Below are 16,780 nucleotides of genomic sequence, written 5' to 3'. Positions count from 1 at the left end.
ACAAAGACAGGGAAACTAACATATGCTTGATTCTAGTAAAAATATATTAGTTTTATGATTTTATAGCAATTTTATATTTTCATGTATCAAATTGGATTTTTCTCTCTATTGGGCCCACTGGTCGGGTTCGCACCAGGGCCTTCGAAATCATAGAGCCCATCCAGGCGACGCTGCTCCAATGCTCGAGAATGGTCACCGGCTGTGCCACCTTCTGCTCCGGTGGTGACGCCGGGAGCCTGCCAAAGATCGCAATTAATGGCATCCACAACAAGAACAGCTACGGCGTGGGCTGCTGTCAGGCGCCCATCCCCACGTCCATAGACGACATGCCCAACGAGCTGATGCTGAGCTTCGAGTTCGCCGACCTCGTGCAAAACGTGTCATGGCACCCATCACTAGTAGAAAACAGGGCTTTGGTCCAGGCCGGGTCAGCCCATTAGTCCCGGTTCAGTCTAGAACCAGGACCAATGTGGGCATTGGTCCCGGTTCGTGAGCCCAGGGGGCCGGCGGGCCACGTGGGCCATTGGTCCCGGTTCATCTGGACCTTTTGGTCCCGGTTGGTGGGATGAACCGAGACCAATGGGCCTCGCTCCTGGCCCACCACCATTGGTCCCGGTTGGTGGCTTGAACTGGGACCAAAGGCTCCCCTTTAGTCCCGGTTCATGTCTCCAACCGGGACCAATGAGGTGCCTATATATACCCCCTTGCGCAAGAGCAGAGCACAGTGCTCTGTTTTTTCTGGCCGAGGGGGAGAGGGCTTTGGGGTGCTCTAGCTCACCTCCTATGCACATGAGGTGTTCGATGGAATGCCCGAGCCACACTACTTAAGCTTTCTCCTCTCGAAGCTCGACCTCCAAGCTCCATTTTCCTCGAGATTTGTCTAGATTTAGCGGTCCGTCACGCCCCGTCCCCATCTTCACCGCCGTCGATCACCCGTGCCGATTTCATCACCCACACCACCGTGGTGAGCCTCTTGTTCTTATCTTCTTTCTGAAAGGAAAAATATTCTTACTTGTATGTTTAGATAGATACTTTTATCATTTTCTTACATTTATTATTGCATCTTATATAGTGCGATGGTTTTGGTATCCGCCCCCGTCGGCCCTCGTCCTGTCTATGATTCGGATGTGGTATGTATATTATCTTTATAACTATTGGTTCATTTATTGTTTATGAAAATTACGCCGACCAACGTGACATAGATTTTATTTATCTAGGATGTATGTGAATCGGAAATGCCAACCGACCCTATTGTCGAGAGGTTAAATTTAGTTGAAGAAGAAAATAGTTTGTTGAAGGAAAAAATAAAAAAAAATTGAGCAGGAGAAGATGATATTGGAGTTGCATGTTGCGGATGTCGTCGATGATCACAAGATCAAGATGGATGCAATGCGCTTGAAGATTAGAAAGATTAGAAAATATGCCATTCATACCGAGGCTTGGTATCATTATGTCGTTGGATCAATTGTTACCTTGGTTGCGATTATGATCGCATTTGTTTTCGCATTGAAATGTTTTACATAGTTTCAATGTATGGTTTAATTAATTAGATGCTCTGGAGAGCTATATGTTGTTAGATGAGAACTATGTATGCACTTTGGTTTTAATGTGATGATGAACTTCTATTAATTTGGACACTTAATTATATATAATGCATGAAGATGAACCGGCAATGGATGTACGGTGACAGACACACCCGCGAGTACATTAAGGGCGTGCATGAGTTTCTCGATGCGGCTGAGGCAAACAAGCAGAATGGTTTTATGTGTTGTCCATGCACTGAATGTGGGAATATGAGGTCTTACTCTAACCGGAAAATCCTTCACTCCCACCTGCTTTACAAGGGTTTCATGCCACACTATAATGTTTGGACGAGGCACGGAGAAATAGGGGTTATGATGGAAGACGACGAAGAAGAAGACTACGATGACAACTATGTGCCCCCTGAATACGGTGATGCTGCAACGGGGGGAGCTGGTGAAGATCAAGAGGAACCAGACGATGTGCCCAATGATACTGCAACGGGTGAAGCTGCTGAAGATCAAGAGGAACCAGGCGATGTGCCCGATGATGATGATCTCTGCCGGGTCATTGTCGATGCATGGACGCAATGCATTAGTCAAAAGGAGAAGCTGAAGTTCAACCACATGTTAGAGGATCACAAAAAAGGGTTATACCCCAATTGCGAAGATGGCAACACAAAGCTCGGTACCGTACTGGAATTGCTGCAGTGGAAGGCAGAGAATGCTGTGGCTGACAAAGGATTTGAGAAGCTACTGAAAATATTGAAGAAGAAGCTTCCAAAGGATAACGAATTGCCCGACAGTACATACGCAGCAAAGAAGGTCGTATGCCCTCTAGGATTGGAGGTGGAGAAGATACATGCATGCCCTAATGACTGCATCCTCTACCGCGATGCATACAAGGATCTAAACGCATGCCCAGTATGCGGTGTATTGCGGTATAAGATCAGACGAGATGACCCTGGTGATGTTGACGGCGAGCCCCCCAGGAAGAGAGTTCCTGCGAAGGTGATGTGGTATGCTCCTATAATACCACGGTTGAAATGTCTGTTCAAAAACGAAGAGCATGCCAAGTTGATGCGATGGCACAGTGAGAACCGAAAGAAAGATGGGAAGTTGAGAGCACCCGCTGACGGGTCGCAGTGGAGAAAAATCGAGAGAAAGTACTGGGATGAGTTTGCAAAGGACCCAAGGAATGTATGGTTTGCTTTAAGCGCGGATGGCATTAATCCTTTCGGGGAGCAGAGCAGCAATCACAGCACCTGGCCCGTGACTCTATGTATGTATAACATTCCTCCTTGGATGTGCATGAAGCGGAAGTTCATTATGATGCCAGTTCTCATCCAAGGCCCTAAGAAACCCGGCAACGAAATTGATGTGTACCTAAGGCCATTAGTTGAAGAACTTTTACAACCGTGGAATGAAAACGGTGTACGTACGTGGGATGAGCACAGACAGGAGGAATTTAACCTTAAGGCGTTCTTGTTCGTGACCATCAACGATTGGCCCGCTCTCAGTAACCTTTCAAGACAGACAAACAAAGGATACCACGCATGCACGCACTGTTTAGATGACACTGGAAGTATATACCTGGACAAATGCAGGAAGAATGTGTACCTGGGCCATCGTCGATTTCTTCCGACCAACCATCAATGTCGAAAGAAAGGCAAGCATTTCAAAGGCGAGGCAGATCACCGGAAGAAGCCCGCCATGCGCACCGGTGATCACGGGCTTGCTATGGTCAATGATGTACACTACGTAATCTTTGGAGAGGGTCCCGGTGGACTAGCTGTTCCGAATGACGCTGAGGGACACGCACCCATGTGGAAGAAGAAATCTATATTTTGGGACCTACCCTACTGGAAAGACCTAGAGGTCCGCTCCTCAATCGACGTGATGCACGTGACGAAGAACCTTTGCGTGAACCTGCTAGGCTTCTTGGGCGTGTATGGGAAGACAAAAGATACACCTGAGGCACGGAAGGACCTGCAACGTTTGCACGAAAAAGACGGCATGCCTCCGAAGCAGTATAAAGGTCCTGCCAGCTACGCTCTTACGAAAGGAGAGAAAGAAATCTTCTTTGAATGCCTGCTCAGTATGAAGGTCACGACTGGCTTCTCGTCGAATATAAAGGGAATAATAAATATGCCAGAGAAAAAGTTTCAGAACCTAAAGTCTCATGACTGCCACGTGATTATGACGCAACTGCTTCCGGTTGCATTGAGGGGGCTTCTACCGGAAAACGTCCGATTAGCCATTGTGAAGCTATGTGCATTCCTCAATGCAATCTCTCAGAAGGTGATCGATCCAGAAATCATACCAAGGCTAAGGAGTGATGTGGTGCAATGTCTTGTCAGTTTCGAGCTGGTGTTCCCACCATCCTTCTTCAATATCATGACGCACGTCCTAGTTCATCTAGTCGACGAGATTGTCATCCTAGGGCCCGTATTTCTACACAATATGTTCCCCTTTGAGAGGTTCATGGGAGTCCTAAAGAAATATGTCTGTAATCGCGCTAGGCTAGAAGGAAGCATCTCCATGGGCCATCAAACAGAGGATGTTATCGGGTTTTGTGTTGACTTCATTCCTGGCCTTAACAAGATAGGTCTCCCTAAATCGCGGTATGAGGGGAGACTGACTAGAAAAGGCACTCTTGGAAGAGACTCAATAATATGCAGGGACGGATATTCTTGGCCTCAAGCACACTACACAGTTCTACAGAACTCTACCTTGGTGACCCCGTATGTCGATGAACACAAGAACAGTCTGCGCTCCAAACACCCGGAGCAGTGCGACGACTGGATTACATGTGAACACATCAGGACTTTCAGCAGTTGGTTGGAAACACGTCTCAGAGGTGACAACACTGTTTGTGATGAGTTGTACTTGTTGTCCAGGGGACCATCTTTGACTGTATTGACTTACAAAGGATACAAGATAAATGGAAATACATTTTACACGATCACCCAAGATCAAAAGAGCACCAACCAAAACAGCGGTGTCCGCTTTGATGCAGCAACCGAGAGCGGAAAGGATACATATTATGGTTACATAGTGGACATATGGGAACTTGACTATGGACCTAATTTTAAGGTCCCTTTGTTTAAGTGCAAATGGGTCAATCTGTTAGGCGGCGGGGTACAGGTAGACACACAGTACGGAATGACAACAGTGGATCTGAAAAATCTTGGGTACACTGACGAACCGTTCGTCCTAGCCAATGATGTGGCATGGGTTATCTATGTGAAGGACATGTCTACCAAACCTCGAAAAAGAAAAGATAAGGAAGCGAATACATCATATGATGAGCCAAAGCGCCACATAGTTCTTTCAGGAAAAAGGGACATCCTGGGAGTGGACGGCAAGACAGACATGTCTGAAGATTATGAAAAGTTTCATGAAATTCCTCCCTTCAATGTCAAGGCTGACCCAAGCATCCTGATAAACAATGAAGATTATCCATGGTTACGGCGCAATAAGCAAATGACACAAGCGAAGAAAAAGTGAAGACTTTCTCCCGCAACTTTGTAACACACGAACATGCTTTCAACTTTTTCAGAGTTCATTTGCAATGCTTTCATGTCTTATGGTTCGGCCCTCGTAATACCCTGACCATTAGTCCCTGGCCCATGCCAACTTTCAACTTTCAACTTTCTAAAACTAATGGCACTAACAGAAAGTTTATAATTTTGCTCCTTGCCCCTGGCCCATGACCATTACTCTCGGTTTGTGCCACAAACCGGGACTAAAGGTTTGGTCCTCGTTGCGGGCCGAGTTTAGTCCCACCTCGCCAACCGAAGGGGGCTCACACCGGTTTATAAGCCCATCCCTCTCAGCCTTGTTGAGCTCCTCTCAAAGTGAAAATAGATGCCCTAATAGAGAAAAGTTTAACCTAAATTCATAGTGAATTTCTCTGAAATTCATAGAAATTTACTAGGAATTTAGGTTGAATTTTCTCTATAAGCGCATCTATTCTCATTTATTTAGTAAGTTAAACACAAACTTGTGATTCAAACAATTTTCAAAGAATTCAAATTTTAACTATTCAAATTTGAAAACTAATGGCACTAACAGAAAGTTTATAATTTTTCTAAAACTAATTGCACTAACAGAAAGTTTATAATTTTGCTAACCTAAAAGCAAACAGAATTAAAAATTAAAGCAAAAAACAAAAGAAAATAAATAATGCAAAAAACAGATCAAAAAAACAAGAAAAACTATTTTTATAGTAAAGTTAATCACAAAATAAAATAAATAAAGCAACAAAGAAAACAAAAAAACTAAAAAGTGTTTTCAAATTTGAAAACTAATGGCACTAGCAGAAATTTTATAATTTTTCTAAAACTAATGGCACTAACAGAAAGTTTATAATTTTGCTAACCTAAAAGCAAACAGAATTAAAAATTAAAGCAAAAAACAAAAGAAAATAAATAATGCCAAAAACAAATCAAAAAAACAGGAAAAAACTATTTTTATAGTAAAGTTAATCACAAAATAAAATAAATAAAGCAACAAAAAAACAAAAAAGTGTTTTCAAATTTGAAAACTAATGGCACTAGCAGAAAGTTTATAATTTTTCTAAAACTAATGGCACTAGCAGAAAGTTTATAATTTTGCTAACCTAAAAGCAAACAGAATTAAAAATTAAAGCAAAAAACAAAAGAAAATAAATAATGCAAAAAAATCAAAAAACCGGAAAAAACTATTTTTATAGTAAAGTTAATCACAAAATAAAATAAATAAAGCAACAAAGAAAACAAAAAAACTAAAAAAATATTTTCAAATTTGAAAACTAATGGCATTAACAAAAAGTTTATAATTTTTCTAAAACTAAAAGCATGAAGAATTAAAAAATAAAGCAAAAAACAAAAGAAAATAACTAAAGCAACAAAAATACAAAAAAATGCCACCTACTGGGCCACCACGGCCTGAATACGACTAGAAACCTTACCATGGGCCAGGATTCAGGCCCGCAGCAGGCCCAGTAGGCCCACATGCATTGCAGTGACAGATTAGGCCCGAAAGCCTGCAGTTGAGAGGAGCTCGGGAGGGTGGGTGCAGCAGCGCTTATAAACCACTCCCGAGCCCTCTCAACTAGCGAGGTGGGACTAAACTTTTGGGCGCGGGGCAGCACAAGGCCATTGGTCCTGGTTGGTGGCACCAACCGGGACTAAAGGGGGCATTGGTCACGGTTCGTGGAACCAACCGTGACCAATGCCCCCCTTTAGTCCCAGTTGGTGCCACCAACCGAGACCATAGGCCTCTCCTTCCCGCCCTTTCGGCTGCTGAAAAGAGACCTATGGTCCCGGTTGGTGGCACCAACCGGGACCAAAGGGGGGCATTGGTCACGGTTCGTGCCACGAACCAAGACCATTGCTCTGGGTATATAAGGTAGCACTTGTGAAAATTTCGCCAACCGCTCCCATTCGCCCCCGATGCCCCAGGGCCGTTCATCGTCGTCGTCGCCGCCCCAAGCCCGTCGTCGCCCGCTCCCCGTCGCCGTCGCCCCGCGCCGCCGCAGGCCTTGTCCCCGTCGCTGCTTGCGCCGTTGCCGGCCTCCTCCTCATCGCTGCGTGCGCCATCTCCGGCCCCCTCCCCGTCGCCCCGCGCCGCGTCGCCGGCCTCCTCCCCGTCCCCGGCCTCCTCCCTGTCGCGCCCCCAGTGAGCTCCCCCCTTCCCATTGATCCCTGTCGCTCTGACCATCGCCGCCGCTGCCGCTGCTCTCTGTGTGTGATGTATATGCTCATATGTATTTGGATTTGGCTATGTATGTATGTATATGCTCATATGTATGTATGTATGTATGTATGTATGTATGTATGTATATGCTCTCTGTATATGGATTTGGCTATGTATATGCTCTCTGTATATGCTCATATGTATGTATGTTCATATAGCATTTTTTCTATATATGAATTATTTTTTTGTTCATGGATATATGCTAAAGAAAACGAGGGGGTGATAGATGATGATGAGGGGTCGAGAGTGGGACGAGAGGTCGAGAGGTGTCGAGGGGAGAAAAAAAATGTTATCAGGGACGAGGGTCGTCGAGGGGTCGAGAGAGGGACGAGGGGTCGAGAGAACTAAATAAGAAGAAGAAGAGGAGAGGAAGAAGAAGAGAAATAAATAAGAAGAAGAAAAAAAGAAGAAAAAGAAGAGGAGAAGAAGAAAGGAATAGTGGAGAAGAAGTGAAAATAGAATATATTCTATTTTTTCTTCTTCTCCACTATTCCTTTCTTCTTCTCCTCTTTTTTTTCTTCGATCTTCTCCTCTTTCTTCTTCTTCTTCTTCTTCTTCTTCTTCTTCTTCTTCTTCTTCTTCTTCTTCTTCTTCTTCTTCTTCTTCTTCTTCTTCTTCTTCTTCTTCTTCTTCTTCTTCTTAATTTTTATCGGGAACAAGGGTGTCGAGGATCGTCGAGGGGTCGAGGGTCGGGAACTAGGGTAGAGGGTCGAGGGTCGTTAAGGGGTCAAGGGTCGAGGGTTTCAGGGTTGAGGGTTCGAGGGTTCTATAGGGCCGAGGGTACCAGGGTCGTCTAGGGGTCGAGGGTTCCAGGGTCGTCTAGGGGTCGAGGGTTCCAGGGTCGTCGAGGGTTCGAGGGGTCGAGGATCGCCGAGGGGTCGAGAGAGGTTTCCTAGTGTCAAAGTATTGAAGAAATCCATGGCTTCATCATTAGCCGGAAGTAACCAGGGCATGACGAAGTCCTCCAAAATTATTTTGGAATGGTGTCCCGGATAGGATAATTTGCCTTTTTGTATGAATTTCAGCAAAGGCCTTCCAAATAACGATATTTGGAAGGTTCTTGCTGAACTTTGTACCAAAAAGCGAATTATCCTATCTAGGACTCCGTTCCAAAATAACTTTGGAGAGCTTCGTACCATCATGCACATGTTACTTTCGCCTAATGATGAAGACATGGTTTTGTTGAATCCTTTGACACTACGCAACCTCCCGACCCCTCGGCGATCCTCTCGAACATGAGAGGAAGAAGAGGATCGCCGAGGGGTCGAGGGGTTCCAGGGTCGTCGAGGGTTCGAGGGGTCGAGGATCGCCGAGGGGTCAAGAGAGGTTTCCTGGTGTCAAAGTATTGAAGAAATCCATGGCTTCATCATTAGCCAGAAGTAACCAAGGCATGACGAAGTCCTCCAAAATTATTTTGGAATGGTGTCCCGGATAGGATAATTTGCCTTCTTGTATGAATTTCAGCAAAGACCTTCCAAATAACGATATTTGGAAGGTTCTTGCTGAGCTTTGTACCAAAAAGCGAATTATCCTATCTAGGACTCCGTTCCAAAATAACTTTGGAGAGCTTCGTACCATCATGCACATGTTACTTTCGCCTAATGATGAAGACATGGTTTTGTTGAATCCTTTGACACTACGCAACCTCCCGACCCCTCGGCGATCCTCTCGAACATGAGAGGAAGAAGAGGATCGCCGAGGGGTCGAGGGTTCCAGGGTCGTCGAGGGTTCGAGGGGTCAAGGATCGCCGAGGGGTCGAGAGAGGTTTCCTAGTGTCAAAGTATTGAAGAAATCCATGGCTTCATCATTAGCCAGAAGTAACCAGGGCATGACAAAGTCCTCCAAAATTATTTTGGAATGGTGTCCCGGATAGGATAATTTGCCTTCTTGTATGAATTTCAGCAAAGGCCTTCCAAATAACGATATTTGGAAGGTTCTTGCTAAACTTTGTACCAAAAAGCGAATTATCCTATCTAGGACTCCGTTCCAAAATAACTTTGGAGAGCTTCGTACCATCATGCACATGTTACTTTCGCCTAATGATGAAGACATGGTTTTGTTGAATCCTTTGACACTAGGCAACCTCCCGACCCCTCGGCAATGCTCTCGAACATGAGAGGAAGAAGAGGATAAAAAAAGAAGAGGAAGAAGAAAAAAAAAGAGGAGAAGAAAGAATAGAGGAGAACGACGGTCGTCGAGGGACATAGATGTAGTGTCGTCGTTGTCGATATATACCCCCTCCCGATAGCTTACTATGATTAGGTAGCTAGTTCTATGTTTGGCACTAATATATCCATCTTTCCTGTTTGAATAATAATTGCCATGTTGTAAATATTTGTAGAAACTATGGACACCACCCTAGACGAAGCAAAAGAAGCGTTGTTGAGGGACATAATCGCAGAAGGAAGTGATGCCGTCTCGTTGTTTCTCAACGACCCCGATGGTCTGGAAGGAGAGGGTGAACAAGCTGGCTACGGTGACCTAATGCCGGTGCAAGAAGAAGAACATGAGGACGGCTCCGATGACCCAATGCCGGTGCAAGAAGGAGACCGTGATGACGGCTCCGGTGACCGAACCGAGTCCGGCCAGGTATATATATTAGTTAAGCCTGTGCTGACTAGCTGATTGATGCATTCATTGTTTTGGTATGTACACATATTAATTAAGTCTTTGTTCTTTTTTCTAGCCCTCCGGATCGAGCACAACTTCGGTAAAGAGACGAGGCCCGAAAAAAAGTTGAGCTCGGATGAAAAGTTTGAGATCATAGCAATCGCGCCCGACGGCCAACCGATTGAACCCCTCCGGACAAAGAGCGCATTTGTTGCTCAGTGCGGGGTTCTGGTTAGGGACAAGATCCCGATAAGCATCCAGCAATGGTTTAAGCCGGCTACAGAAGACCTTGAGGTGTCTTATGTCAATGATATGCAGAAAAATGATCTTTGGACTAAGCTGAAGTCAAATTTCACCCTACCGCCAGAGGATAATCCAGAGAACCCAGTTAAAAAGAAATTAATCAAGTCTTTTGCTCTTAAGAGGATGGCAGAACTATTCAGGAGGTGGAAGAAAGAGCTGAATAAGTTTGTCGAAAATAATGAGACACCAGAATTCAAGGGCAGATATGAGAAGATCAGAGATCACTGGCCCGCATTTGTGGCCCACAAGACATCGGAAAAGAGTAAGAATATGTCGGCGACAAACAAGCAAAATGCTACGAAGAAGATGCTTCACCATCGCACGGGGTCAGGTGGCTACCTCGTAGCCCGGCCTAAGTGGGCCAAGACTGAGAATGATCTGGTTGATAAAGGGATCGAACCAGAGACAATTAGCTGGCCAGACCGTTGCCGGACTTGGTTCTTCGGGGCTGGCGGAACCTTGGACCCTGTAACAGGGAAGTGCATTTGGACGAACGATCAAATGGACATACCAGTCAGGAAGCTTAAGCAGTATATCGAAGCAGCGCAGCAAGGGAAGTTCTTTCCACACAGAGAGAACGACGAGCTCACAATGGCCCTCGGGAATCCTGAGCACCCTGGACGGACACGAGGCACACCAGGCTCCATTCCGTGGAAGGTTGGGTTTCCGGACGCAGGCGGTTACAAATCCCATGAGAGGAGGAAAAAAGTGCAACAGACCCAAATGCAGGCGCTGCAAGCAAGGGTAGACGCCATAAAGGAACGAGAAGCAAATCGCAGCAAACGTACTGCTGAAGCCTCCCCCGAAGCTACCCCGCCATCTCAGCGCAGAAGCAGCGTGGCTTCCACCGAGCTGATTCAGCTGGAGCATGCCTTGATGGCTCCTGCCAGCTATCCCGTGGATGCTATCACGGAGTCTCAAAATTGCCACCTTATGACGCAATGGATGAATTTTAAGGTCAAGGCGGCTATTGGCTTTGTTTATCCTACTGAACCCGGCGCAACTTTTCACTGCCGGCCGATTCTAGAAGGATATGCTAGGGTGATGGTGGATGAAATAACGGAGGGATTTGAGGACCTCCAGCTTGACCACCCTATCGGTGAAGGGGAGACTCGGCTGGGATCTGCTCTGAAGACTCCATGCCTATGGAGAAAGGAGCTCATCAACCTTCCGAACCGGACGCCTCCGCCTCCTCCTCCTCCTCCGGCGAGTCAGGGCACTCCGCCTCCTCCACCGCCTCCTCCTCCGGTGAGTGACGATCAGGGCCCTCGGCCGGCTCCTTCTCAGGCGCGTGGCGGCACTCCGCCTCCTTCTCCGCCTGCGCCGACGCGCCCGAGCAGCCAGCCTCCTCCTTCTTTGCCTCGTCAGCAAGGGCGGAAGAGACCTGCGCCGCTCCAGCTGCTCCGGTGCGTCATAGTCCTTCTCCTCCGCCTCGTAAGCAAGTAAAGAAGACAACCGCTCCGTCTGCTCGGTCGGCGTCTAGCAGTACAACCAGAGGCGGGAGGACATACAGATTCGGTCCTTCTCTGAAGACTCCAGAGAAGTTACCATATGAGAGGACCCCGGAGGAGAACGCCGAGATCGCACGAACCGAAGTGGATGACTGGTTTCAAGGGTTGAGAGCAAAGAGACATCCACCTCCGGAGGAGAAGGTAGATCCGGTGAAAGTGAAGCGCACTCTGGCTGCCCTGGCAAAACCACCCAAGTCTCCGCCGAAAGGCAACTATGAGTGCATTATTGCAAAGACATGGGCCGAAGCGGAGCGGTCGGGAAGTACAGTCAGTGATCAAAGGCTGAAAGAATGACGAGCAGCTGGGAAACAAATTTCCCAGCTCGGCGAACAAGCGAAGCAATCGTGCCCCCCCCCCTCAAGGTGCCTAGCGACATCGTCGATCCGAGGATGGTGCCCGGTTATGGCAATGTTGACGATTACCTGCCCGACGATGTACATTATGATACCATGGAGGTGCAGATACACTGATACGAGTACGGGAAGCCTCTCGTCAAAGATGAAAAATCATTAACAACGATGATGCGAAGATTACATGATTGGTACTTGAAAATCTGCAGAGAGTCTAGGGGGAGGAGTACTTTGTATGCGAGAGTTAAACCGGAGCATGACCTCGTTGGAATTGAACTGTTGCCTATTCCATTTGAGGAGTTCTATCAGTTTTTCAATCAATTGGCCCTCGATAAAACAACGATCACCCGCTACTGTCTGTAAGTACTACTACTTCTGTCATTAAGTCTCTCTATATAGCTCATCTCTTTCATTGCATGTATTTATAATTATCCTCACTGTATTATGCAGAATGAAGATCGCCGAATTGAAGAAAAGACAAATCGGTGATATTGGGTTCATTAACACATATCTCATAGATGCAACTGAGGTTCAACATCGTCCCGGAGATACCGAGGCCAACTTGCTACGATCATTCAAAAAAATGAAAACAAAGATATAATACTCTTTCCTTATAACTTCAAGTGAGTGTTACTGTCTTGTGCATATTCGGTTTCCCTTATATATTAGTCTAGGTTATAGTAATGTAATTGATGAGTTATGCATGCGTGTGCAGTTTCCACTATATTCTCCTAGAGATTAGGCTTGAGCAGGGAGTAGTAACCGTCTTGGACTCTAAACGAAAAGATCCCCAGGAGTATGCGGACATGACTGAAATCCTCAAGAAGTAAGTTAAATCGGTCATTATCCACCATATCAACAACTTTGTTCATTTCCTGATATCAAGTAGTTGTTTTCTTTGTCCGACAGGGTTTGGAGAAAATTCACCAGAACAGTTCCGGGACTGCCGAAAGAGCTGGAATTTAGACACCCGAAAGTAAGTACTATAGTAGCATGTTCCGCGCATCTCCTAGTGATTCAAGCGCTAGTTTCATCAATACCATTTAGCATTCTTGCTTATCAGTTTGATTGACCTCTATTTCTTGTAAAGTGGTTGTGGCAGGAAAAGGGAATGATTTTTGTGGATACTACGTCTGCGAGTCTATCCGCCACACGACCTGTGAGCGGGGCGGGTACTCTGACGAACAATATGAAGTACGTAAATAACAACATTCACAATTTTATTTTATTACCATCATTTGTATTGAGTTTCATTCATTCATATATATATGTATTGACCCCCTTCTTCAAATTAGATGTTTCGGAAGCGGGATGAACTCCTAGCACCAGCTCGCATGCGAGCAATTCAAGAGGAATTGGCGGCATTCTTTCTTGACCAAGTGATCGCTGAAGACGAAGAATACTATGTGGACCATGAGTCCGTATGATTATATTTGTAAGAGATAATTATTGTATATATGTAGCCGGTAGTGTCGGATAGATATACGAGAACTTGTTGTTCGACCAATCTCTCGGAGAAGGAGAGGTGTATGCATATATGTTCATGACGATCTTCTGTTTCCTTCGTTTGCTTACTAGCTAACTAGCGTGTCTAGTCCTCTCTATACGTATGTATAGTACGTAGCGTCGACCAAGCACGGACTTAAGAGAGGACACTTCTCTCTATTAATTATAGCTAGCTAACACAATATATGAAACACCTAAATTAACCCCCCCCCCCCCCAAAACCCCCAACCCCCCCCCCCCTTCAAAAAAAACAAAACCCCAGCCACAGAAATGCTGACGCGTGGATGCCTATTGATCCCGGTTGATGCCACCAACCGAGACCAAAGGGTCTCCTGCCTGGGCTCTGCGCACTGCCCACGTGGAGGGCCATCAGTCCCGGTTCTGGATTGAACCGGAACTAAAGGTACAGGGCATTAGTACCGACACTTTAGTCCCGGTTCAGGAACCAGGACTAAAGGCCCTTACGAACCGGGACTATAGACCCTTTTTCTACCAGTGCATACGGGCTGATCGCGGAGGAAGGCTGGTTCGACAACCACCTCATCTCCGATCTGCGGCTACAATCGCTTCAACCAAACTCAAGGTTTGCTCCCATAGTTCCTGTCGTTTTACACTGGGCGTTGTTGCCGCTGGCAGGCTTACCCGAGGCCGACGCCAACGCCAAGCCTGTTGAGGTAGCTACCGGCATCTGCTCCAGCAAGCGCCATTGTATATCTTGGAACAGAGGCTACTATTGCCAGTGTGATGGTGGCTACATCGGCAACCCATACCTTGTCGACGGCGGGTGCACAAAAGAAGGTATGTGATACTCTGATCATTGTCATGTTAATTTCGCATGCCTGTTTCTCTAGCATTAATCCACTGAAATTTATGTCTACAGCTCAAAAGGAATTCATGACCGCGAAAAGTGCACTTGTACTTGAAATTGTCGCCTGTGTAGTGATGGGCATTGCGATAATCATGGTAGTGGTCGCAAGATGGGAAGGCATAAAAGATATCAGGGCAAACAAGTTAAAACGGAAATTCTTCGAGAAAAATCATGGTCAGTTGTTGCAGCAGTTGATTTCTCAGAGTGCCAGTATTGCAGAAAGTACGATCATGACCTTGAAAGAGCTAGAGAAGGCAACACACAATTTTCACAAAGATCTTGAGGTTGGTGGTGTAGGGCATGGTACAGTTTACAAAGGGATTTTACCGAACCAACATGTTGTAGCCGTCAAGAAGCCAAACAGAATGGTGCAGAAGGAGATCGACGAGTTTATCAATGAGGTGGTTATTCTATCACAAATCAACCATAGAAATGTAGTAAAACTCTATGGTTGTTGTCTTGAAACTGAAGTCCCAATATTGGTCTATGAGTTCATATCCAATGGGACCCTTTATGAGCATCTTCATCTCGAAGGCCCAAAATCATTGTCTTGGGATCACAGGTTGAGGATAGCCATGGAGGCAGCAAAATCCCTCGCATATCTTCACACAGCCGCTTCAACACCTATCATCCATAGAGATGTTAAGTCTGCCAACATACTTCTAGATGATACTCTCACAACAAAAGTAGCAGATTTTGGAGCATCAAAGAATATTCCAGTCGATATATCTGGTGTTGCTACAAGGGCTCAAGGCACGAGAGGGTACTGGGATCCTATGTACTTTTACACAGGATGGCTCATGGAGAAGAGTGATGTTTATAGCTTTGGGGTTGTCCTGGTAGAACTGTTAACAAGGAAGAAACCATTTTCATATTCGTGGTCTTCGGACAAAGATGAAGTCGGTCTTGTTGAACATTTTGTTAACTTGTTTGAAGAAGACAATTTGCTCCAGATATTAGATCCACAAGTTATCGAGGAAGGTGGCAAAGAAGTCAAAGAAGTGGCCTCTGTTGCAGTTGCATGCATAAAGTTAAGAAGAGAGGATCAGCCCACGATGAGACAAGTGGGGATGACACTTGAAGGTACACGCACATCCAAGGATCATGCTTTAGATAATGCATTTCCATCTGAAGAAGTTGAAAGCAACACAAACAGGTCGATCAGACGGTATAGTATGGAACAAGAGTTCATATTGTCTGCAGAGTATCCTCGGTAGTTTTACTTACACGCATATTAGATGTACACATTTTAGAGGTTCTTACTCACATGGTTGGTTTAGCCAAAGTTTGCCTCCTGATTTGTTGTGAATCTGTAGCGGCTTTATTTTTGTGTTGTCAAGCCACTTAGACTATGTGGTGTTCTTATAAACTCGTTGAAGCAGATCCCTCTGCTTTTCATGATAACTAAGGATCATGGTTATCATGTTTTCATATCTGCTTAGAAAATATGCATGTTGCCTCAGTTGTTTTAAATATGTAAATTCCTCCTTCTGTTAATGTGTGTTCTTTCATTATACTTGTGTTTTAAATATGCATGCTATCTTGTCGTTCTTGGGTTTTATTTATGGTAAATGCGCTGAATTTTTAAAATTTTGCGGAACATTCTGCTTAATACTGCATAGAGGCTAGTGGCATGGATGATTGGTGCCACTAACAACATCTACAGCCGGACTTGGCAAATCCAACCCCTCAAACACCCGAGGATGCGTCCGGACGCGTCCGCTGACACTGGCCGATCATGCCTCAATTAATGCATTCCACATTCGGATACCTTAAATTAGAAACCTCAGATCCATATTCCTACATACAACGTAAAGTCATCTTTAAGTGGAGCTCGTCCGGCTCCGCCATGCCCATGTCCGGCGGCAGGCTGCATTCCCCATATTGTTGGTCCGGTTGCCAGCAAGCTAGGGTAGGGCATGGGACACGAGCCGGCTTAGGGGACTCAAGGCGCCACCGTCTTCCATGCCCTACTCTTCCTCGTCGGAGCCCGGAACCTGTTGGGTGCTGGTGGATGTGATATCGATGATGGATCCATCCGTCCTGGGACGAGCCGGTGACATCCATCATGAAGCGGATGCGGCACATGGACTGGTGCAGCATACGGGGCGCCGGAGAATGCGACTCCGCCTCGCCGACATCCACGGCCATGAGGGCCGCCGCCGCCTCCCACCCCCTCCCACCCTCGCTGCCTCGCACGGCGGGCACAACGCGCCATGTTCGCGTCCGAGGATGCCCATGGTGCGTCCATGGTCGCGGAGCGCCATCGCAGGGGTTGCGCGTTTGGACTCCAGACGGACTGCACTTGATCTGGCTAACCACGACTGGTCCACTTCAATGGACGCAAGACCAAGGAAGTAGGCCACCACT

General features: G+C 46.1%; 1 protein-coding gene across 1 annotated transcript; it reads left to right on the top strand.

The window, feature by feature from the left end:
• The first annotated feature begins 188 nt into the window (after window positions 1–188).
• Window positions 189–15,627, top strand: LOC123153995 (putative wall-associated receptor kinase-like 16). The gene is made up of 3 exons (XM_044572822.1): window positions 189–385; window positions 14,039–14,340; window positions 14,423–15,627. Exons 1-3 carry the CDS (start codon window positions 189–191, stop codon window positions 15,625–15,627), a joined length of 1,704 nt encoding a protein of 567 aa, XP_044428757.1.
• Window positions 15,628–16,780: the final 1,153 nt, after the last annotated feature.

This window comes from Triticum aestivum, chromosome 7A (genome assembly GCF_018294505.1).
Source record: "Triticum aestivum cultivar Chinese Spring chromosome 7A, IWGSC CS RefSeq v2.1, whole genome shotgun sequence".
NCBI lineage: Eukaryota > Viridiplantae > Streptophyta > Magnoliopsida > Poales > Poaceae > Triticum > Triticum aestivum.
This window is presented reverse-complemented; position numbering and strand designations above follow the sequence as displayed.